The 24,425-nt window shown below is 35.6% G+C and overlaps 1 protein-coding gene and 1 long non-coding RNA gene across 2 annotated transcripts; both read left to right on the forward strand.

Moving 5' to 3' along the window:
* Positions 1–20,608: 20,608 nt before the first annotated feature.
* Positions 20,609–23,049, forward strand: LOC145100518 (uncharacterized). Its single transcript, XR_013705102.1, has 3 exons — positions 20,609–21,066; positions 21,191–21,260; positions 23,011–23,049. It is a non-coding gene; the product is annotated as an uncharacterized LOC145100518 (long non-coding RNA).
* A 46-nt stretch (positions 23,050–23,095) lies between these two features.
* On the forward strand, positions 23,096–24,036 carry LOC145100519 (uncharacterized). Its single transcript, XM_079037766.1, has 3 exons — positions 23,096–23,195; positions 23,286–23,539; positions 23,625–24,036. Exons 1-3 carry the CDS (start codon positions 23,102–23,104, stop codon positions 23,988–23,990), a joined length of 714 nt encoding a protein of 237 aa, XP_078893892.1. The 5' UTR covers positions 23,096–23,101; the 3' UTR covers positions 23,991–24,036.
* Positions 24,037–24,425: the final 389 nt, after the last annotated feature.

A 24,425-nucleotide genomic window follows, 5' to 3' on the forward strand; every position in this document is an offset into this window, starting at 1 on the left:
CCCTCGATAACCCCTTCGGGTTCTTCCTCGACCTCTTCTTCGATTTCCTCTGGGTCTTCCTCCGGGTCTTCTTCTATCCAACCGCCGTTGCCTTGGTTTGGGTAGTAGGGATCTCCTGGTAAATGGAATCCGGCCATTTGTCTGTACTAGGATAGATGTATGAGAACGTTATAAGAAAAGAAATTTCCATCTAGCGACTTATTATTTTTAACTATAATTTTTATTTTTACAACTATTTTTAATAATACTTCTATACTATTTCAACTTGGCGAAACTAAAATAATTTTGTATTTGGGTAAGTTCTTGGCTTGTTGTCCACTACGACCATTCCTCGGCGTACGTTGGTCAAATCCAGGATAAATATAGTTGATCAGGCTATATTTATTCTCGACCTGATTACATACCCCGGGGCTCAATCGTAGTGTCGTAACTTGTCTTAATACTTGTTAGTAAAACTTGTTATGATTCGAGATTAATGCATGCTTTGTAAAAATGTATATCTTTAAGAGAAAGTATTTTGTTCATGAAAATGTTTCATCAGAGGGTTTTTGGTCCCCTTAGCATTTATAGTTTGTATATCGTATGTGGTTCGATATACTTAGTTCACTATAAACAATGCTCTAATACCAATCTGTCACACCCCCAAACCAGAATGGCGGAAACATTCGGGGGTGGATGACTTCACGTAGTATCACAACCATTGAATATTGTAAAGAAAGTAACACAACCATCACATATATAATGAAAACGTATGTTGTTGCGTTATACATATTAGCAAAATAATATTACAATATGATGATAAATGTTCAATAATAAAACATCCTTAGTGTTCCCTTCTTCAAAAGCTGATGGTTACCTGTATTACTGATTCCCTGAGAAATACAAGTTGTTTCGAAAAAGTGTCAACAATTAAGTTGGTGAGTTCATAAGTGTTTTGCATTGAAAAGTATGTCCTTTTTGATAGTAACTCGATGAACGAGGTTTTCAGAAAATCCAATATTTTCTATAAATGATTTGAAAAGGGTTTCCCGTGTTGGAGTGCATTAGTGTTTTCCATGCTTGAATAATAGGGATTAAATTTGTGTTAACAATAAAATGGAAAACTGAAATGCATATATGAATCTCGTAAATCAAACTTGTTTTTATACTTTTATGTGAGTTTTATAACCATGCTATTGACACTGATGGCCTGTAACAACGTTCTTCAGGCATTGGAACTGTTATCACGTTTGTCACCCCAGGCCTGCCGGCCTAGCTGTAGCTAACAGCTTAGGTGTAAGATTGTCAATCCCGTATAGATCTATACACAAGTATCACGCTCTCCCTCCAAGAGATTATGGTATATAATACAGGACTTGAAATGCATACATACGAGTACGTTGAAGTTTGAATGTCTCACATTACTTGGTATAAACAGATATACGATGATAAAGACTTTACTTCATTTGAAAGTATTTCATTTGTCAAGATGTATATGTAAAATGTATGAATAACTTGTTAGCTATGCTCGTTATAGCTTCTCAAAAGTATGTTTTCATTTAGTAAGAATAACTTGGTGACATAATAGCCCTCTAAGCATAAAGATGTTTATAAAAACGATACTTCGACTTATAATGTACTTGTATTCCCCCCCACCCTAAAACATGAAAAGAATTGAAAAGTACGGGTATGAACTCACTCGTTAAGTTTGAAGAGAGAGGCTAGGTTTGAGCAGAACTTCGATCGCGGATGGTTGCGTCGTCGGGCTCTTCAGGGGTCTCTGCAGCGTAAATCTTTCGTCGGGGGCTCGAGTGTGGAAACCAAGGTCGTCGGGACAGCTTCTTGTGATTGGAATGGTGTGAGAGTATCTGGAGATTTGTGAATGTGTGCTTAAACTCGCAGCTGATGCCATCTATTTATAGTGCTGGAAGAGTGAGTACGGGGGGCGTAATTTTGAAGTACACTGGGCGTACTCACGTACGCGGCGCGTACGTCGTTATGCTGGGCGTAATATGGCGTCATGGCTTACGACTCCTGGCTAGCTATACGTAGCTTGGGCGGGCCGATGGGACTCGACTCTGGGTCTAGTACGCGGGGCGTACTCCCAGAGTACGCGGGGCGTAATCCCTTCTTCCGACTTCTAAATTCCGTAACTTTCGCGTACGAGCTCCGTTTTTCGCGTTCTTTATATCCACGCGTAGGTGAGATTATGCTCTACAACTTTCATTTAGACTCCGTCGGCTAGTTTTGAATTTATTTTTTATGATATATTTTTAATAGGCTGGGCCTTCTAAAGTTCGTTAAAAATTCATAGGTTCTTTATGCGACGTCGGTTTTCGTTTGTCTTTTTATTGTTTTATTACCACTGAGGAGATCTTCAACTTCCGTTTAGGTGGCGATAGCTAAATCACACTTGATCTTCAATCCGAGTTTTTAGCCTTATACTTACTGTTACGAAACTTTGAAAATTCGTAACTTCTTCATACGAGGTCCAATTTGGGCGATCTTTTTATGCACACTCACCTTTCAACGAGAGCTACGAGTTTTGTTTAGATACTTAAGGCTAAAATGTATTTTATTGAGATTTTTCTTTTTATGTCAAATAATGTTTTAACGTCGTGTCGTAAATATATGAGTGGTTATAATTTCTTCAATATAACTCGGTTTTGAGCGTTCTTTATGTTTTTGGAAACCTTGGCATGATATCTAATATTTGATGCAGCCCAACCTTGATACTTGAACGCTTTATTTTCGAGGTTAATTTCGTTATACTTAGCTTTCGAGTGTTACAATGCTTTTGGAAAATATAGGGTTGTCACACCAACTATCTCATCTACCCCTGTTCTACCCAACATATTTGTAGATTTAAAATACATATACAGTATAACTCATCTAAAAACTATATAAAACATTTATTTCATACTCATCTCAAATAAACAACAGTATATAAACACATAGCACGTATTTTATAACAAATACTTCATATCTATGTGTTAGAAGAAAGTAACCACACACTCTCCCAAACATATACTTAATACATTCAAACAATACTCGTATTATACCCGTGTTTATGAAAGGGACTATGCACCCACACATATAAACAACTTTATATTATACACATAGCACGTATTTTATAACAAATACTTAATATTTATGCGTTAGAAGAAAGTAACTACACACTCACTTGATCAGAAGATGATCGGACAGCACTACGACTTGCAGAAGTAGTAATCCTCAGCAGATCTGGAAGATCTCTACAAAAATCAAACTACTCACGGGCAGAGCATCGGCTCGGGAATCGCACTTCTCGGGATCTTCGGGACCTCGGGGCTTGCTTCGGGGCTCGAGAATAATACCGGGGCTTCGGGGTACTTCTGGCATGCAAATCGAGGTAAAACGGGAGAGAGAAGAGAGAAAAATAGCAAAGGAGTCGGCTTCCTTCGGATCCTATTTATAGAGGCTGGAACCTCGGAGTACACGGAGCGTACGAGGGTACGCGGGGAGTACGCCTCGGATTGTCATGGCTTACGTATCCGAAATACTCGAGTGCGAATGTCAACATACCTCGGTGTACGCGGGGCGTACTTCGGATGAGTCCGATGACTCGTCTTCGAATAATGCCAGGATTTAATAATTAAATTTAATTATTAATTATTTAATAAACTTCAAAAATTCATATCTTCTTCATATGAACTCCGTTTTCGACGTTCTTTATACCCACACGAAGGTGAGACTACGCTCTACAACTTTCGTTTAGACTCCGTCAGCTAATTTTGAATTTATTTTTTATTATTTATTTTTAATAGGCTGCGACAAAAAATCTCGTTATAAATTCATAACTTCTTCGTTTGACGTCTGTTGTCGCCTAACTTTTTATCGCTTCAATACCAACAACGAGATATTCGATTCTCGTTTAGATTGCTTCGGCTAAAAACCGCTCGATCTCAAATCGAGTATTTCGAGCTGCATACCGCTAAGTTGAAACTTAGAAAAATCATAACTTCCTCATATGAAGTCAGATTTGAACGTTCTTTATATGTATGTAAACCTTGTAACATATACTACAACTTGGTTAAGATTAATCCTTCTAGATAATCTTCCATCAAAAAGTCATTTTTTTTACGCCTATCGTCTCTAAATTGACTAGCCCTGATGTACGGGCGTTACAATATCTCACTTGGAGTGCTGAAAAGATCATCACAGTTCGGGTCCTCAAGCCTCAAGCAGCAGGGAAATACATCAATGTCAAGTTCAAAGTCACTAGAGGTTCGGCTTTGTCTGAGCATACCTTCACTCTTCCTGATCTACCCAATCTTAATCCTCATGATTGGATTGTCCTGCACAACATTCTACTCTCCAACCCAGTTGAGTGTGAGCCTATTATTGATCATCTTAAAAGATTGCTAGTCTGCTACATTCTGGAGGTAGCTAAGATGGATGAAAAGATCGCTTTGGTTCTCAGGAAGAAGCCCACTATTTTCCCTGTTGGTTCTGCAAGTGATGTCAACAAGATGAAGATGGGAAAGATTGATCTGGTCTTAAACTTTATGATGCTCACCAAACAGGATGGTAAGTAATGCCTATTTGCTTTAACTGATAAACATCTCTTTACTACTTCGTGCTTGGAGTATGTAGTGGGAATTATTCAAAGATGCAAGAAGAACAGTGGAAGCGACAAGAAGTACTTCACTGATATGATAAGATGGTATATCCACTTTCTCCATGTTCTTCTTGCTGTGATTCCTTGTTTGTTCAAAGTGGTGAAGCGAACTTCTGCTAATCAACCGAAGTGAAGGTCTCACCGCAATTGACGTAAAGGGGGAGATTATTGGGATAATGGTGTTGTGTCTTGGGATCGTTGCTTTTAGCCCAGTTTTGTAGCCAGTTTGGGCCTGTCCAACCGTGCATTATTTTATTCTAGGGTTTTAGTATTTTAGGTGCATGCATGCATCCTTTGTAAGTAATGAAGGGTTTAAATAGTGGTTTGGTCTAGGCTTTCTATGTAATAGGTTCTTTTGAGTCAAATGATAGCTTTTGGTAGATTGTGTGTAGTTTATGGCCGTAAGCCTGTTTACGGCCGTAAACCCAACGCTGGCCCAGGTCCAGTATAAATTGCGGTGAGCTAGGTCTTTTTTCAGTTGATTATGCCTCAGAGTTCACGGCTGTTGTAACCACAAGTTGTACCAGACGTTATTCCTAATAGAAAAGCGTGTGAAAGCTTGTTCACTCTCTATTCTACTTGTTCTTTATTGCTAACTGATTGTATTTGCTATTTCTATAATCTGTTTGTGTATCATTCAGATCCATTTGATGGTGCGGAATCCCAATCAAACGGATGATGTCAGATCAAATAGAAGAGAAGAAGAAGAAGAAGAATATGAATCTTCAATGTATTGAATAGATTGGCATGATGCTCCTTTACATGAGATTCACACACACACACACACATAAGCTCCTCTATTCTCTTCTATTCATCAATCTCAAACATAACCAACTTACAGCTATATACATATATATACTTGGGGAATATGGGCCGTAAATGGGTTTACAGCCGTAAATAGGTTTACGGCCGTAAACACCCGTTGGGCCGTAAACTTGACCGTAAACACATATATAACCATAAACACTAAGTTGTTTACAGTCCTAGACATAAAAATACCTTTTCCTAGAAAAGCAAAGTATAAACCATATTTTTGACCCAACTATCTCCCCCTTGGTTTATAGCTTTCTTTTCTTAATTGACCCAACAAGCTCCCCATAAAAAGTAGCTGGCTTTTCTTGTTCATCTTCATTGTAAGCTTGGCTTCAGCATTTATCTTCAAATTCTTCACAACTTCAAGATGAACTTGATGAATCTTCAATGAATGACTTCATCTTGAGCACTTGATCTTTTCTTCAGAAGTTGGCATTGAACGAACATTTAGGAGAGGAGGCTTGACATACTGATTCTCAAATAGAGCCCAAGAATGTTAAAATGGCTCTGAATGAGCCCAACTGGGTAGATGCAATGCATGAAGAATTACATCAATTTGAGAAACTTGGGGTTTGGAAGTTGGTTGAGTTGCCAAAAGGAAAAAAGTCTGTTGACACACGATGGGTCTATCGAAACAAGCAGGATGATTCAGGGGTTATAGTGCCAAATAAAGCTAGATTGGTGGTTCGCGGGTTTCGACAAGTCGATCGTCTTGATTACACCGAAGTTTATGCTCCAGTGGCTCGCTTGGAGGTTATTCGTATCTTCCTTGCATATGCCTCTTACATGAACTTCACCGTTTACCAAATGGACATCAAGACTGCCTTCTTGTATGGCAAGGTGAAGGAAGAAATCTACGTTGATCATCCCCGTGGGTTCGTTGACTCCAAGTTTCCTAATCATGTCTACAAGTTGGACAAGGCATTGTATGGGTTACATCAGGCTCCTCGAGCATGGTATGCGACTCTAACAAAGCATTTGCTCCAGCATGGTTACTCTCGTGGCACTATCGATCAAACTTTGTTCATTAAGCATGTCGGTAATGATCAGATTCTAGTTCAAATCTATGTTGATGACATTATCTTTGGGTCGACCAGCCCGCAGCTTTGCAAGGAATTCGAAGGTGTTATGAAAAAGAGGTTTGAAATGAGTTCGTTGGTGGAAATGACCATGTTTTTGGGGCTTCAGGTCAAACAAAATTCAACCGGAATCCTGCTACATCAAGCCAAGTATGTGGAAGATATTCTTGAGAAGTTCGGGTTTCACAATGCCAAATCTGCATCGATGCCAATGGCTGAAAGACCTCTTCTGACTCCAGATCCTGATGGCGAATTCATAGATCAGACTCTCTACGGAGCGATGATCGGATCGCTGATGTATCTTACTGCAAGCCGACCTGACATCATGTTTGTAGTTTGTCAATCCGCACATTATCAGACTAATCCTAAACTTTCACATCTTACTTCTGTCAAAAGAATTTTTCGGTATATCAAAGGTAGCCCAAAATTGGGTCTTTGGTATCCAAAGAATTCTGAATTTGATTTACATGCTTTTTCTGACAGTAATTATGGAGGCTATGAGCTTGACATCAAATCTACTTCAGGAGGGTGTCAATATCTTGGTGACAGACTAGTGTCATGGCAGTGCAAGAAGCAACACACTGTCTTAACCTCAACAGCGGAGGCGGAATACGTTGCTGCATCTGCCTGTTGTTCTCAAGTTATCTGGATCCAACATCAGCTGTTGGACTACGGTTTGAATTAGTTAGAAACCCCCATCTACTGTGATAATGAGGACGCAATTCAAATTGCCAAAAATCCAGTCCAACATTCTAAAACCAAGCACATCGATATTAAAATTCATTTCATCAGAAACTGTTATGAACGTTCACTAATCCGGCTGGAACAGGTTCCCACTGCTAATAATGTGGCGGATCTGTTCACTAAGCCTTGTAACAAAGCTCGTTTCGATGTGCTTGTGGGATTTCTGTAATGATTCGTTTTGAGGATTAAGTTTTTCTGTTTTTCTTTTCTTAATTCATCTTAATTTTTAAATTTGATTTTGTTTATGTAGGTAGGTTAATTTAAATTTGCGCATTTTATTTTATTTTACTTTTATTCTCACCCATTCACAAATTTAGGGGGAGAAATAATCAAAAAATACAAAAACAATAAAAATCCAAAAATCCAAAAACAATAAAAATCCAGAAAATTAAAAATATTGTTGATAGTCTTTTTTGCAGGTGTTGTGACGGGAAATGAAATTAGCAAGTGATAACGGGCAATCTGAATCTGCGTAACGTACCTAAGTTGAATTATCTGCGCTTTGTGCTAGATGCGCTGGTAGGCACGAAAGATTTTGATTGGAGTTGACTAGGAAGAGTTAAAACTTAAGTAATTCAAGGAGTTGACAAACATTGACCTAGTTAGATCCGTTTAGCCTGACAATACGACGCTCGGATAGGTTGAGCAGGGAGATATACACGGGAATCCACTGGTAACACTAAAGAACCCGTATCTAGAACTGTGGATTCACTTTTCCTCGATGTGCGAATTTTGTCCTTAATCCCGGTTGGATGGGGTGACTGGGGGATTCCGATGAATTAGGTCTATAGAAGGTTATTTTCTTTCTTTCTGTCTGTTAGTTATATGTTGCCTCCTCTGCGTGATCGAAAGATCCGACGTGGGCTGTAACATATGCAATTCTATCTCCCTGCATCTTCTTTCTATGCAATTCTTTCTATCTGTTAGCCATATACTGTCTCCTTTGCGTGACTCAAAATCCGACCTGGTACCACAGTATATGCACCATTCTCTTCTCAATCCCTCTAAAAACTTCAGTTAGTCATATGTTTCATCCTTTGCGTGATTGGAAGAGATCTGACCTGGATGTACATCATATGCATTCTAAATCTATCTTCTCTCTTAATAATTGTCTGCTTACCTGGTGTAAGGAGTATTCTGGAAGTCCTTGATGGTTGGGTATATCAGGAAGCGGGAAACACGTTCTAGTACAATTAAAATTGAACACATACAGATTGTTTATAGATCTCGCTGCTCAATTTAGGTGGACTACAATATCCCTGGTTGTCGTCAGCTAAATGGTCCCTAAGAAATTTACTTAAGAATAAGGGCTAAAAATGTCATGTTATTGGTAAATTGTCCAAAATTATGTCACAAATGTTTCGTGTTTAAGTGGACCACAATACTAGAGATCGATCAGACGCAGACGTAAAAATAAGGGTACCGACAAGTGGAATAAGACTGTCCAACAACTTTGATTCCAACGTCACAAATTTATTCTCAGTAATTAAAATTTTAAGTTGTATATCTCATTTGGTGTTATGTCTATTTATTTTATTTTTATTTTTAATTTTATTTTTATTAACTGTCAAAATCTAACAATTATTTTTAATTTTAAATTTTGCAGAATTAATTTTATTTTATTTTTAATTTTAGTTTTAAAATTAATCCTAAAAACGATTTGTTTTTAAAATTTTTGAAAAATATTAGACTGTGTTGGACTCTGTCGTATACTGTGTGGACATCAGGTAAAGGAAATCTAGGTATAAAAGGGGTTTACAACCGGAATCCTTCTCATTCTTCTGATTCCGGACGCAAAACCTCCCACTCACTCTCCTCGAAAAAAAAATCTCGATTTTTGCGAAATTACTCCGATAGCTTTGAAGGTATCGTGTTTTCGACCAGGAATATGCATTTCTTTCAGTGATTAACCGTGTTTTGAGGTTGAAGTCGACGAAAAATGATATGTCAGAGTTTACGGCCGAAGCTTACGGCCGTGAAGAGTTTGCGGCCGTAAACTCCGTTTGCGGCCATTAACATACGGTCACAGGTTTACGGCCGTAAACCCTCGTTAACCGCAAACTCTGACTTTGACCTAATTTTCATTTTTAAAAAAATTATTAATTGATTTTGGGGTCAAAATTAAATCATTTAAATTTTTAATTGCTCATTTTTCTCTCTTGTCTTACTTGGTATGTTTTAGTGCAGATAAAATGGCAGCTTTAAAATTTGCAGATATGCACAACCTGGCAATGGTTCTTGCTGACCCTCCCCGGTGGCTCATCAGGATTTTAAATCAATGATTCACGGATTGCAAGAATGCTGCTTGGCCTCTGCCAGTACAATGAACACTGTCGTCTATCAGAAAATCATTCGTGAGTTCTGGCAGACTGCCAAAATGACAAGGGACGATAATGAAGCTTTCACTATGGATGCGATCGTTCAGGGATGCAAGATTGTTATCGATGAGACCTTTGTGAGAGAGACTCTGCTGATTAACGACCTTCCGACCTTTCCCACAGATATTGGTATTGGTGATCCTCAAAGAATTCTAAGGAAGATGGGTTACAAGGGTGATACTCCACCAACAATGAAGAAACTTATGCCGCCCTATTAGAGATTTCTAGCCCACATGTTCGTGAGCTTCATCTCCAGCAAAAGGTCCGGTTCTGATGAGATATCCCTAAGAAACATTGGCGCTATTGTTTCTCTCGCTGCAGGGATCGACTTCAACTTTTCTAGGTTTATCTTGGACGAGTTTGTGGTCAACATTAATGCCACTACTCGGGATACTTTTCTGATGTACCCTCGATTCGTTCAGCTTTTCATCAATAAGCAATTTCCCGATTTGGTAAAGGATGGAGATACACTCGATATGAAGTCTTTAGGCCCCCACACCATTGGGCTCATTAAACAAAACCATAGGCGAAAGGTGGTCTTTCAAGGGTTGTATCCGTTGGCCAAGTTCGGACGATTTGTTGAACCGAACGAAGCAACCGAGTCACATGGATCTTCAGACAAGATCTCTTCAGAGCATACTTCATCGGAAAAGGTGACCTCAGAAGGAGATGTGATCACCGTATCGGATCAAGAAGGAGTAGAGACTGTTGCTCCTGATGTGTCAGTTGCAGAGGAGCATAACCTCCAAAATGTCCAAGTTGAAGGAGATTATAATGAAGGGTCCTCTAAGAACACTGCTGAGCCTAATCAATTTGAAAATCTTGATCTCACAGGTTCCGACAGAGATGAGATTCCAACGAATTTTGGAACTAATGATGATTTTTTGTCAATCGTCAACCTCAACTCGCTGGTAGATAATCTCAGTGATGTTGCTCACATGGCAACGGAGAGTAGGGAATCGGAAGACGCTCCCGATCAACTCCCATTACAACAGAACAAGTGGCTATCTCTACAACTTCGATGGTGACAGTGTCAGGGATTCCTCCCTTTGACGTTGCTTCACCTACATCTGAGCCACTTCAGTGTGATTTCTCAACCGACCAGACTTTGCAGCATCCGTCTAAAAGAAGGCAACGAGATTCTAGGTTCGAGAATCTGGAGTCTTGTTTGTCCCAGGGCTTGCCTTTTACTCCAACTACCACTCCTGCTATTGTGAATTCAGAACCTTTACTTGAAGGCCCTAGCACATTCCTTGAAGCCGGTGGGTCTTCTATTCCACCAGGATTCTCTCCTCCAAGATCTGATCTTGATGCAGCTTCTGTGCATTTGGCTCAACATCTTGCTCAAGAACAAGTTGCTGCTCCTTCTTCTAAGGGCAAAGGAATAGCTTTTAGTGAAGGTGAGCTAAGCGAAGATGACTCTGTGATCGATGATCTGCAGAAAAGAGTGAGTGTGCTAGATCAGAAAAACATCGAGCTAAGCATTCGTGTTGAAGATCTCTTGAGTGAGAATATGAATTTGAAGATTCAAGTTTCTGATCTCCAAAAGGATAAAGCAATCAAGTCCAAGCAAATCTCTGAGCTCCAAGATCATTTCAATCTCTTGACGTCCAGCTACTTCAATCTAAAGAAGAAGCTTGAAGACGATTTTGGTGATAAGTATAAGACATTCGCAAATGAGCATAGAATCGATCTTCACTCTCAAGATCATCCTATTGTCGTGCCAACTGCTTAGACTTCTCTAATGGTAAATCGTTTTGAAGAAGAGCATGTTCATGCTCCACATATTTCAGTAGTCATTCGAGATAAACAAGAGAAAGCTGCCAAGAAGGGACAAATCTTGTTCAAGAGGAGTTCCGATAAGAATGCACCAGGAAATCAATCCAAAATCACTGTTACGGATCTCGAAGCCATAAGGTTTAGAGACACGTATGGTGATCGGTCAGGTATCATATCCTAGGGTTTTCATGATCCCCTGAAAATGTGGATTGTTCACAGAAAGAGCGGCAATACAGAGCTTTACAAGGATTGTCATGATTTTAACTCTTTGACCAGGGTGGATCTTTCAGAGCTAGCTCAATCCCCGTTCTCAAACCCGACAGATAATCAGCAAGCATCTAACTTCAAGCACTTTTTGGAAGATCAAGTAAAGAAGGGTTTTCCGGCTATAAAGACTGTTGAATCTATGATAATGGATCATCCTGATGTTATTGATCCCAAAACTGGTAATCCGCTCTAGGTGGTGATGTGGCCTGCTAAAAATCAGGTCAAACAAATTCCCGTGCTTCAAGATTACTCGGATGGATCTCTAAGCTCTACACTTTATTGGGTGTTTGATGAAACCACAGCATCTGCTATCATCAAACTAAAGGACGGGTGCATTCGTTTGTATCACAGAAGGGATTTGTTCCAGTTTAGAAAATGGGACATTCATCATTTGATGCACTTTTAAATTCAGGTTACTGAGGAGATATTTGAGTCTGCCGCAAAAGAATGCACCACTATAGTTGCTGGGATCATAAATAAGAGGATGTGGAATGGAGCTATTGGGCTGGATGATGTGATGATCGTGGACAAAGATTGATTTCAAGCTAGCACCAAAACAAGGGGGGATCGAAGGGTCTAATTAGTGGTTTGGTCTAGGCTTTCTATGTAATAGGTTCTTTTGAGTCAATTGATAGCTTTTGGTAGACTGTGTGTAGTTTACAGCCCGACAATGAGTTTACGGCCGTAAAACCAAGGTCGGCCCAGGTCCAGTATAAATACAGGTGAGCTAGGTCTTTTGTCAGTTGTTGATGCCTCAGAGTTCACGGCTGTTGTAACCACAAGTTGTACCAGACGTTATTCCTAATAGAAAAGTGTGTGCAAGCTTGTTCATTCTCTATTCTACTTGTTCTTTATTTCTAACTGATTGTATTTGCTATTTGATCACTAGTAAACTCCGTTTCAGGACCTTACAAGTAACACTTTTATAATTTTCATCACAGTATTGTAAACCCTAGCTCGCCTCTATAGTGGAAGTTCTTTATCGAGCTCTGCTGAGACGTGACTACGTTTGAATCATAAGCTTTATATTGATTCTATATTGTGTTCTTTGCTTTGTTTGATTTAATAGTTTGTTCTTCATTAATATACATGTGAAAGATCTAAACGATCAAGAGATTTTATCTCATCAGAGATAATTGTAACGCCCGTAGATCTGGGCTAGTCAATTTAGGGACGATAAGCATCAAAAGTGACTTTTTGATAAAAAGATTATTTAGAATGAATAATCTTAACTCGGTTGTAGTGGTCGTGACAAGGATTCCGGATATATAAAGAATGTTGAAATCCGAGTTACAACGAAGAAGTTATGACCTATCGAAGTTTCGTGACAGAATCGGTACGAAACTACGTGATGTAAATAGTGAATTTATGATAGTGCAATCTTTAGCCTTAGTACTAAATGAAAGTCGTAGAATATGTTAAACCGAGAGTGTGCATAAAAAGAACGTCTAAATCTGACTTCGTATGAGGAAGTTACGATTTTTCGAAGTTTCTACTGAGCGGTATGCAGCCCAAACTTCGAATATGAGATCGAGTGATTTCTATCTGAAACAATCTAAACGTGAATCGAAGATCTCGTTAATAGTAGTGCAACGGTAAAAAGACCGTCGAAATCGGACGTCGGATGGATGAGTTATGAATTTCTAACGGACTTTTCCTGTCCCGGCCTGTTAAAAATATAATAATAATAATAAATTCAAAATTAGCCGACGGAGTCTACATGAAAGTTGTGGAGCATAGTCTCACCTATGCGTGAATATAAAGAACATCAAAAACAGAGCTCGTATGCGAAAGATACGAATTTTTGAAGTTTGGAATTGCAGAGTACGCCTAGCGTACTCATGGTTCATGGTCTGGGTTGGTCGACGTCGCCCTACTCCACCACTCAAGTGTCTTGGGTCCGAGACCATGACGCATCCGATCTGATCCGCTTAGTACGCCAAGCGTACTTGAATAGTACACCCAGTCGGATGGATGAGTTATGAATTTTAAACGGACTTTTCCTGTCCCGACCTGCTAAAAATATAATAATAATAATAAATTCAAAATTAGCCGACGTAGTCTACATGAAAGTTGTGGAGCATAGTCTTACCAACGTGTGAATATAAAGAACATCAAAAACAGAGCTCGTATGCGAAAGATATGAATTTTTGAAGTTTGGAATTGCGGAGTACGTCCAACGTACTCATGGTTCATGGTCTGGGTTGGGCGACGTCGCCCTACTCCACCACTCAAGCGTCTTGGGTCCGAGACCATGACGCATCCGATCTGATCTGCTTAGTACGCCAAGCGTACTTGATTAGTACACCCAGTGTACATGTCGATGAGCCAATACACCCAGCATACCCGATGTACGCCCATCGTAATGCTTGTAGAGAGAGTACGCCCCGCATACTCTGAGATTACGCCCAACATAATTCGATGCTCAGCAGCCTATAAATATAACTCGAGGGCTGCCGATCTTTTTTTCTAAATTCACCGTTCTTCACCCCTTTTTCTTTCTTCTACTTTGCGAGAAATACCCCCGAAGCTCCGATATCATCCCGACACCGAAAGCAAGTTCCGAAGCCCCACATCCCGAGAAATAGAGTTGTCGAGCCGAAACTCTGCCCACGAGAAGCCCAGTTTTTTGGAAGATATCCCGGTTTCATCGGAGATTATTATTTTAAGAGCTGTAGTGTTGTCTGAGCATCGTCTTATCAAGTGAGTGTGTAGTTACTTTTTCTAACACATAGATATGAAGTATTTGCTATGAAATACATGTTATGTGTTTATATATTGTTTGTTTACTTGAGATGGATGTTGGATGAATGTTTTATATAGGTTTTAAATGAGTTAAACTGGATATGTATTTTATATCTACAAATATGTTGGGTAGAACATGGGTAGATGAGATAGTTCGTGTATGATAAAAGAGGAGTTAGATAATGAGACAAAAGGTGATATAGATCATGAGATGAGGGTGACAGCTGAAATATGAGTGAAACCTTACCCAAGCGATGGCCCCGTCATTCAGCAGAGTAGGATGACAACCACGGACTATTCTAGACAGTCTAGTGGAACACTAACAGGCTCGCAACTTGTAGGTGTTGTGAACTTAATGTTCACCGATGTACTCTAAAAACCCATTGACATGTATTGCGAGAGGGGTCTCGAAAATGATACTATCGATAAACGAGAAAAACTTTGGTAGCTATGGATTAAGACATAGTTATTTGTTATTAGTCTGGGAGTATGGATTAGGTAAGGAGATAAATTTTAGATATGAGAGTATAGATCGTGTCGTTGTGGGGGATCGACGGGGTGTGGTAAGAGTTGCTTATATATGGTGAAATTGTTTGACTTTGTGAATTATAAAATATATATATATATATATATATATATATATATATATATATATATATATATATATGATATAATATTGTGGGTTGAAAACCCTATATGCTCACCAGGCTCCCAAGACTGACCCACTCAGTTTTCTTTGTATCACAGGTAGTGGCACAAGATCATAAGTTGGTTGATATGATGAGAGATTTTGGATTATAAATAAGTAGTTATAAATAACTGTTGTAAGGTCTATTTTATATTGTTTATGATTTTGGTCTGTATTGGAACATGACATCCCGAGATTTTGCTACTTAATGAAAATACATTTCTTTAAAGAAATGTTTTGATAAATTCTTATCACATTTTGTTTTGGGAACAAATTATGCAACAGTTTTCTTTAAACAATTAATCTTATTTTAAAACAAAACATAAACAAATCGGTCTTTTCTGGCCGTGAAAATAGGGATGTCACATAAGGCTAAAATAACACTATATATACCTAGGCCTAATAATAAAGGCCCAACCTAAAACCCAAACAAGACAACATTAAGTTTAACTGAAATCACATGTGAGTTCGGTCCAAACGACACCAAAACATGGTGTTTTCGGTCCTACACTGAAAACTCTAATAGCTTATGAAAAGCAAAGTATAAATCACAATTTACGACCTAACAAATACCATTTGGTTGAAATATTTAATCTTCTTATACAACCTGTGAACATAAAGTTGAATGGGATTGAAAAAGAATTGTTTTTAAATTGAGAAATCAAAAAATTGTCATAAGAACAAACAAACAATTAACAAATAAAACGTTTTTAGATGAGTGTTTACTGTTTACTACAATTAATTATTGTTACTAGAAGCTTTGATTGTGACTATATGTTAATAATTTGCTTTATTTGACAATTTTGTCAAAGGGCCAACATGTATGTCATTTGTTCATTATATGACCTGTAATATAATAGTAATATATTTTCGTAATTAATATATATCTTTGATATAATCAAAGATAAAAAGAAGTTTTAAGAAATCCATCACAAGGATGCATTTTTGATGAGTGCGGCAACACAAACTATCAATGCACAAAAAGTCATGAATCATTGTAATCTGACCCAAGTTATTTTATATAATAGACAAAATTCAAATATTGTACATCTCATATTTTGATGCAAGTGAAGACACGTACCCGTTATGTTTTTATAAGAAAACGAAGAAAGAGAGAAAGCACGAAGGAACACCGATGACACGTACCTGTTATGCTTTTAAACTGTGAATTATTTATATTAAACTGTAAATTTTTTGTTTTAAACGGTAAGTTATTCATATTAAGTTGTGAATTCATTGATATTAACTTGTATTTTTTCATATATATTTTTTTACTATATCGATGTGAGAATTTTTTGTTTAAACTGTGAATTACGTATATTAAGTTATAAAAATTTTGTATTAAACTGAGAATTGACTGTATTAGGTAGTGAATTGACTAGTATTAAACTGTGATTTTTTATAATTCTTTTGTTTCATGTTTAATATAAGATTGAAGAAATATTATACATAAATATGATTTTATCTAATTTTAAATAAAATATGTAAAATTTAAATTGTGAATATTTAAGTAAATAACTTGAAAGAAACACTACCATATATATTTAAAAAATATATATGTAAGTTTTAAGTTGAGAATATGATTGTGAATATATAATTTATGTGTATTAAATTGTGAATTTGTAATATTAAGCTGTGAATTTTGTATACTGAATTATGAATTGACTATATTAAGATGTGAATTTTTTTATGAATTTTGTGTTAAAATATGAATGACTTATGCATAAATTTTGTGAATATAAGTATTTTTTTTGTGTTACATAAATATATACGAATGTATTAGTTTTAATAACTATTTTGCATTAAACTCTGAATAAGTGAATTAATTAGTTTATTAAATTGTGAATATAGTATTTAAGTAGTTAATCAATGACTTTATATACAAATCTGATTCGGAAGGATTGATGGTTGTGACGGTGACACATGTGGTTAGTAGTAGCGTGTGGTAACAATTGTTGATGGTGGTGGTAAGGTTTGAGTTTGATTTATTTAAATATGTGAGTTACTGTATATAATAAATTGTATTATGTTATGTTGTGAATTTTATGTAATAAACTAAAAAATAAATTGTACTAAGTTGTATATTTTATATAAATTTTGTGTTAAAATATGAATGAGTGTATGCATGACAACATTAAATTGTGTATCAGTGAATTAATATGTTTATTAAACTGTGAATGTCATATTTTAAACTATGAGTATGTCTTATATATATATATATATATATATATATATATATATATATATATATATATATATATATATATATATATATACACACACACACACACTAGCCGTTTACCCGCGCAAAGCAGCGGACGACAAATAGTTTGTTTCGACAATTAATTTCTTTTCGATGAAGAATGATTATTTTCAATTCAATCATTAATTTGTTTTAGGAAGCATGTCATATTAAAAATAAAGAAAATCCATGAAATGACCAAATTATAGGGTGTGTATGAAGAATTTGACCATGAAAAACTAAGATTTGTAAAATGACCATGACTTCCGTAGAGACCCTCTCTACGGAAACCTTATAGCTCTGAGGAATGTGAACAACAATGAGGAAATGAGGTGACAGAGGAAAAAGAAAAAAAAAGTCGGTGGTGGTACATGCTTCCGGAGAAGATGACAGTGATATTTTTAGCGTTCATAAAAGAGAAAGAAATGACGTTGTAGTGGTAACGATGAGGCATTGGAGAGAGAGAGAGAGAGAGAGAGAGAGAGAGAGAGAGAGAGAGAGAGAGAGAGAGACCTTTAATATTAAATTATTATTACTATTATTATTATTATCATTTTAAATAATGACAAAACTTCATAAATGGTCCATGTGGTAGTGAAAAGACAGAAATACTCTTCATTTAACGGCCAAAAGCTAACGGAGTTAGTGAAAATGACGATTTGTTAAAGGTTTTAAAATCACAGAGACAATCTATGAGGTTTTTATAAATTAGGGACTAAACTTCAGATATTCAAAACCACAAGGACTATTTTTGAAGTTTTGTCTTCTAATTTTAGTATGAATTTGAAGGTAATTTTTTGAGTAAATACTAAATCGCATAGCATTACATTATCAGTTGAATGAAATTAATACGTTATACTAATTATAACCTTTATATATTGCTTTATATCTGATTTTGTTTAATAAATTGTATATCCAAATTCATTTTCCATGATAGTTTATACTAACCCAAATTCTGGAATTCATATTTTGGGACTTATTCATCAACATTGCTTTGTTCGCAAGGAGTAATGAAGACGTAATAAAATCTTTTTCAGCTTCTCTTGGTCAACTATTTCCCGTAATTTATTCTACATCCTGGTCAATCTTCACATAAGAAGACAAAATATATTGAAAATATCGACATATCCTAATGCTTTTCAAAAGGAGAGAATAATGTGTTATACTTGATTTTTGTGAAAAATCCAAGTGAAAGGCTGATGAACCTAATGCGTGTGATGCTGTGTCATAGAACCAAGAAAATAACTTCAGCTCCAAGTCGATACAAACAAAAATACAATTTACATGTGGTTAAATTAAAAAGTTTCGGTATAAGCATATAAAAACACTTAAGATGCGTAAAAACTTAAAGATTACAAAGAGGTGACACAAACAGATGTTCATATAAGCATATAAAAACAAGTTACAAGTGATTAAAAGTTTCAAAAGCCAAATGTGGTGTTTAATACAACTTGAGAACCGAGAAGATATGTCTTACGACAATATGTGATCCGTTTCTACCAACCATCAGAATAAAATGCCATGGAACATGAGGTATATAATGAAAATATGAAAGAATATAAATTCAAAAAAAATCGAGACAAGGGAATTTGTAGATCTATTTTTTATAAGGACTGCATGGCACACAAATTGATTAGATTTTATAAGAAGTATAGTTCGTACAAACAGAAGTAGCTATGAATTAAAAAAAATGTAAAAGGCTTACCATTCAATATCTTTTTGCGTCTTCAGCAGCTTATCAACAACCTGCAGTTCCATAGCTCGTGACTCGTGAGTATCGTTTTTTACTATATCATGTATAACTACAGCATCACCACCAGCATATCACAAACAAACCGTCATTTCCCTACAAACCAAATCAAAACTACAAATGAGGTAGTCATGGATAAATCAAGAAAAATTATTAATGAAAGAAAAAAAAATATTAAAATCTAAAATATAAACACACAAGTACATACCTAACCAACAACATTCATGCTCCATTTCATAAATCTGATTTCACAATAGCTCTGATGCTTTGCAGGTACTCTTTTCACAAAATCAACAACTTAGAAGTGTTAAAAACAATAACAACATCATATATATATATATATATATATATATATATATATATATATATATATATATATATATATATATATATATATATATATATATATATATATATATATATATATATATATATATATATATATATATATATATATATATATATATATATATATAAAGCATCCTTTTTTAGCTTTTCCGTTTCACGCATACTTGCAGAGACCCTTGACATATATATAAGGATTTATTAGGTTTCAAATCAAAAGGATAATATAATGCATGAGTGCATCCTCAACAAATAAACGTTACATGTATAGAGAATGTGAGAACCGATCGAATCTTCTACTTTTTTTTTGCGTCACAAAATGGAAGATTTGAAGCGTGAAGGCATCCTTAATTAACAAACAGAGACTGGAAGTTGAGAGAAATAGGCTTATTCATCTAATGTACAACACATTTGCATCTGCAACAATAAAATGGAGTAAGCAATCTGACTTATTTTGAAGTAGAAATGACAGATTTGTAAATTTGAACGTTTTCTAGAAAGAAAACATGACTCTTAGACAAACAACTTCTTTTATTTCACCGTCGACCATCAAAATCCATGCAACGAACTTTTGCAAAAACACCTCTGCCACATCCCGAGAATACCATCTCCACCTCCCTATTCGCAAAACAAATAACCCACATTCTTCCACACCGACCACCATAGCCGAACCTTTAACAAAACAAAACACAACCGTGAGCAATAGTCGAACACCTTTACTTGAGCCACTATATACCACGACCTCTTTCAGTCGATTCGGGCTTCACCTTTATAACCATTAACAGAAGAAATACCCTTACACCTGAACTCACCAAGCCAAACAGCCGATAACAACCACAACAAATATTCGAAAAAAAAAAAAACATAAACTCATGCTTCTCTTTTGCATACACAAATGGAAATTAATAAAAAAAAAAACTAAAACGAATCTAATAATCACATAGAAAACCTAACGGAAGGGATATGATGGAGAATGAAGCAACATGTTGTGAGTAAAGAAACAGGTCCCGACGTCTAGGTTCTAGAGGAGGGGGGTATAAATTGGTTTACACTACAAGAAATATACCCTTTAGCGGCGACACTATTAGCGGCGACAAGGGTCTTTACCGGCGACTGTGTCGCCGCTAAAGGTTTGTCACCCGAATCTGCACTTTCCTCCTCTATTGCATCCCAACCGTTCGATGATATATCCAATCCAACGGGTGGGGTGCCTTATCCGGTCTAACCTAATACCGGCGACACAGATGTCGCCGCTAAAGGTTAAAAAATGTCGCCGCTAATAGTCTGCTAAAAATGACGCGGTACCCTTCCCTCCCGTTTGTCGCCGCTATTACTGATTGTCGCCGGTATTGCCCCAAGCGTCGCCGCTAAAGGTGTCGCCGCTATTGGTCATCACAGATAAAAAAAAAACGCACGCAGATAACATCCATTTCTTCATATTCCTTTCTGTTTGCTTCCGATTTCTTTCACCATATCGCTGATTTCTTCTTCAATCTGCTTCTTTCAAGCAAATTTCTCCCCTCATTGTTCCAAGCAAGTGTCTCTAGGTGTGGTTAAAGCTTTGGGATCAATTTCTACCTCCATTTCTTGAAGAAAGGTAAGTTTTATTTTGATGATTTCATTTTTATGTTGTATGAATTTCGATTTGTAGCTTTATGTAGTGATTGAATGATAATAAATTGCTCATATTCTTTATTTTTGGTGGTGTTGTTTTGGATTAGAAGCATTGTTCTAAGCAAGTGGTTAAAGCTTTGGGATCAATTTCTAGGTACCTCCATTTCTTGAAGAAAGGTAAGTTTTTTTTGATAATTTCATTTTTATTTTGTATGAATTTCGATTTGTTCATATAAATTGTTCATATTCTTGTTTTTAGTGGTATTGTTTTGGATTAGAAGCAAGTTATTCGATTTTTTGTTTGTGGTTATTTAATTGGAATTAGTTGTATAGCTTCAAGTTGTATTTATATGTGAAATTATGTGATAATTGTCATATGTGTTAATTGGTTTGTATATTTTGTATTTGTTTGAACATATATGAATTTGGTATATATATTCCAATGTATGTGTGTTTGATGTATATGTGGTATATTAGTAGAAATTATATGTATTTGTTATAAGTAGAATGTTATTGTGTGTATGTGAATGTATGTATGTTTGTTGTAAATGTGATATATGATTGTGAAACTTTTGTATTTGGTAGGATGTTATTTTGTGTGTATTTGGTTTAAATAGGATGTTATTTTGTGTGTATTTGTATTTGGTGTATATGTGGTATATATATGTAAAAATATGTGAATTTCACCTTCTTATGTATTATGTAAAACTATGTGGTTTTGGTATAAGTAGGATGCTATAATTGAAATAAAAAAAAAAATACATTATTTTTATAATTTGAAAAAAGAACACAAAAAAAACTATAAAATTGTTTAAAAACTTATATACGAAAACTAGAAAGCTTCTAGTTTTTACCCAAGCTAACTCCAAATTAATTAACCAATAAGTTATATAGTTAACTTATAATTGGAAAAAAAAACACAAAAAAAATTATAAAATTCTTTAAAAACTTATATACATTTTAATGTCGACGGTAAAAAAAACAACACAACAACATAATACGTATGTAAAAGTATGTGGTTTTCTTATAAGTAGGATGCTATAATTGAAAAAAAAAATACATTATTTTTATAAATTGAAAAAAAAACACAAAAAAAAACTATAAAATTCTTTAAAAACTTATATACAAAAACTAGAAAGCTTCTAGTTTTTACCCAAGGTAACTCCAAATTAATTAACCAATAAGTTATATAGTTAACTTATAATTGGAAAAAAAAACACAAAAAAAATTATAAAATTCTTTAAAAACTTATATACATTTTAATCTCGACGGTAAAAAAACAACACAACAACATAATACGTATGTAAAAATATGTGGTTTTCTTATAAGTAGGATGCTATAATTGAAAAAAAAAATAAAAATACATTATTTTTATAAATTGAAAAAAAAACACAAAAAAAAACTATAAAATTGTTTAAAAACTTATATACAAAAAGTAGAAAGCTTCTAGTTTTTACCCAAGGTAACTCCAAATTAATTAACGAATAAGTTATATAGTTAACTTAAAATTGGAAAAAAAAAACACAAAAAAAATTATAAAATTCTTTAAAAACTTATATACATTTTAATCTCGACGGTAAAAAAACAACACAACAACATAATACGTATGTAAAAGTATGTGGTTTTCTTATAAGTAGGATGCTATAATTGAAAAAAAAAATACATTATTTTTATAATTTGAAAAAAAAACACAAAAAAAAAACTATAAAATTGTTTAAAAACTTATATACAAAAACTAGAAAGCTTCTAGTTTTTACCCAAGGTAACTCCAAATTAATTAACCAATAAGTTATATAGTTTTTAATTTATTTTTTTCATTTTTTTATTACTTAATTTTTATATTATTTTAGATGTAAAAAAAATGTGGACTGAAAAAAAACAATGCTAATTCTGTATACTAAACTCTAAACCCAAAATTATGTTTCAGCAACATCATGTCTATTGATAAAAGCTGGACTACTAATCCATATCGAAACCATCCCGAGTTCCAAGCAGGACTCAAAGCTTTTATGTTTACCATGGCTGCTGTCATGGGTCGTGGACATGGGGGAGACGGAGCTGAGGACCCACCTTTCCCAGGTGGTAGAGGTCCTGGCCAGCACGAGCTGGACGGTAAGTCTTATCATGAATTTTTATTTACTATTTTTGTTCAATTATCATAAATTAGATGTCGTTTCTAATAATTTTTAATTACATTTGTAGTTGAGGGACGTGCCCGAAGGAAAGCTCGAGGAAAAGCAAAAAATATAAAGCTTGAAAAAGCAATCTTGCAGAACCAGGGGAAACCAATACCCATGCAATTTGATAGGGATATCACATTTAATCCCGTAGGAGAGGCGGGAGACATGTTTTCCCGAGAAGTTGGGAAAACAATGTGGCAGATGGTCCCTTTCGACAAATGGAGTTGGAAAAGAGTTTCCCCTGATATAAAGGACACTGTATTACAACATTTAGCGGTAATTATTTATTTAAATATATTTTATAGGTTTAACTATAATTGTTTCTTACTTGGTTAACTTTTTTTTTTTTTTTTTATTGTAGACAAAGTTTGATCTCAATCAAATGTACCAGGATGCACAAGCTACTTTATTGACAGAGAGTTTTCAAGCAGCCTTGTTAAGAGGTTTTCGAGAGCGTAAAGCCGACGCTAAAGAATATTTCAAGATGGTCGGAGGGTATGAAGATATCCCGAGAGCATTGGCAAATCCTCCGGATGGTATGCTTGTTGATAACTGGGAGAAGACAGTTGAGTATTTTCAAACTGAAGAACACAAAATTGCTTCAGAAAGGAACAAAAAAATCCGTGAAAAGCAAACAATTGTGAATCGTGGGGGTTCGAGCTCGTATAGCAGTACTTGCTATAAGAAGGTACCGTACGATACATGTAATTATTTATTTAAAATATAATCTAATTTTTAAACTTAAACAGAACCTTAAGAGAGTGGAAACATTTCGCAAAGCTCGTACCGATAAGAATGGTGTATTTGTTACTGCTGAATCGGAACAACAATATGTAAGTATTTAATTATAATTTTATCATATATTTAAATGTTTATTTATACTTAATTGTTACTCACCTTTGGGAGTTACAGAATCGGTTAGTTGAAGAGCTACTAGAACAAACTCAAGGTGAAAGTGAGTTTACGCCAACTCAAGAAAGAGCTACGTTCGAGAAAGTATTAGGAGAGCGACGTGGCCACATTAGAGGCATTGGCCGCAAACCTTCTGGTCTCCCGACGATTCCACAGCCTTCGCAACCATCACAACCACCATCACAACCATCACAGGTAAAATAGCAATCTACTTTAGCATCGTAAAATGCATGTTGATTTGGTAGTTTGG

The sequence above is a fragment of the Lactuca serriola genome, chromosome 4, assembly GCF_051521515.1.
Source record: "Lactuca serriola cultivar US96UC23 chromosome 4, Lser_US96UC23_V15, whole genome shotgun sequence".
NCBI lineage: Eukaryota > Viridiplantae > Streptophyta > Magnoliopsida > Asterales > Asteraceae > Lactuca > Lactuca serriola.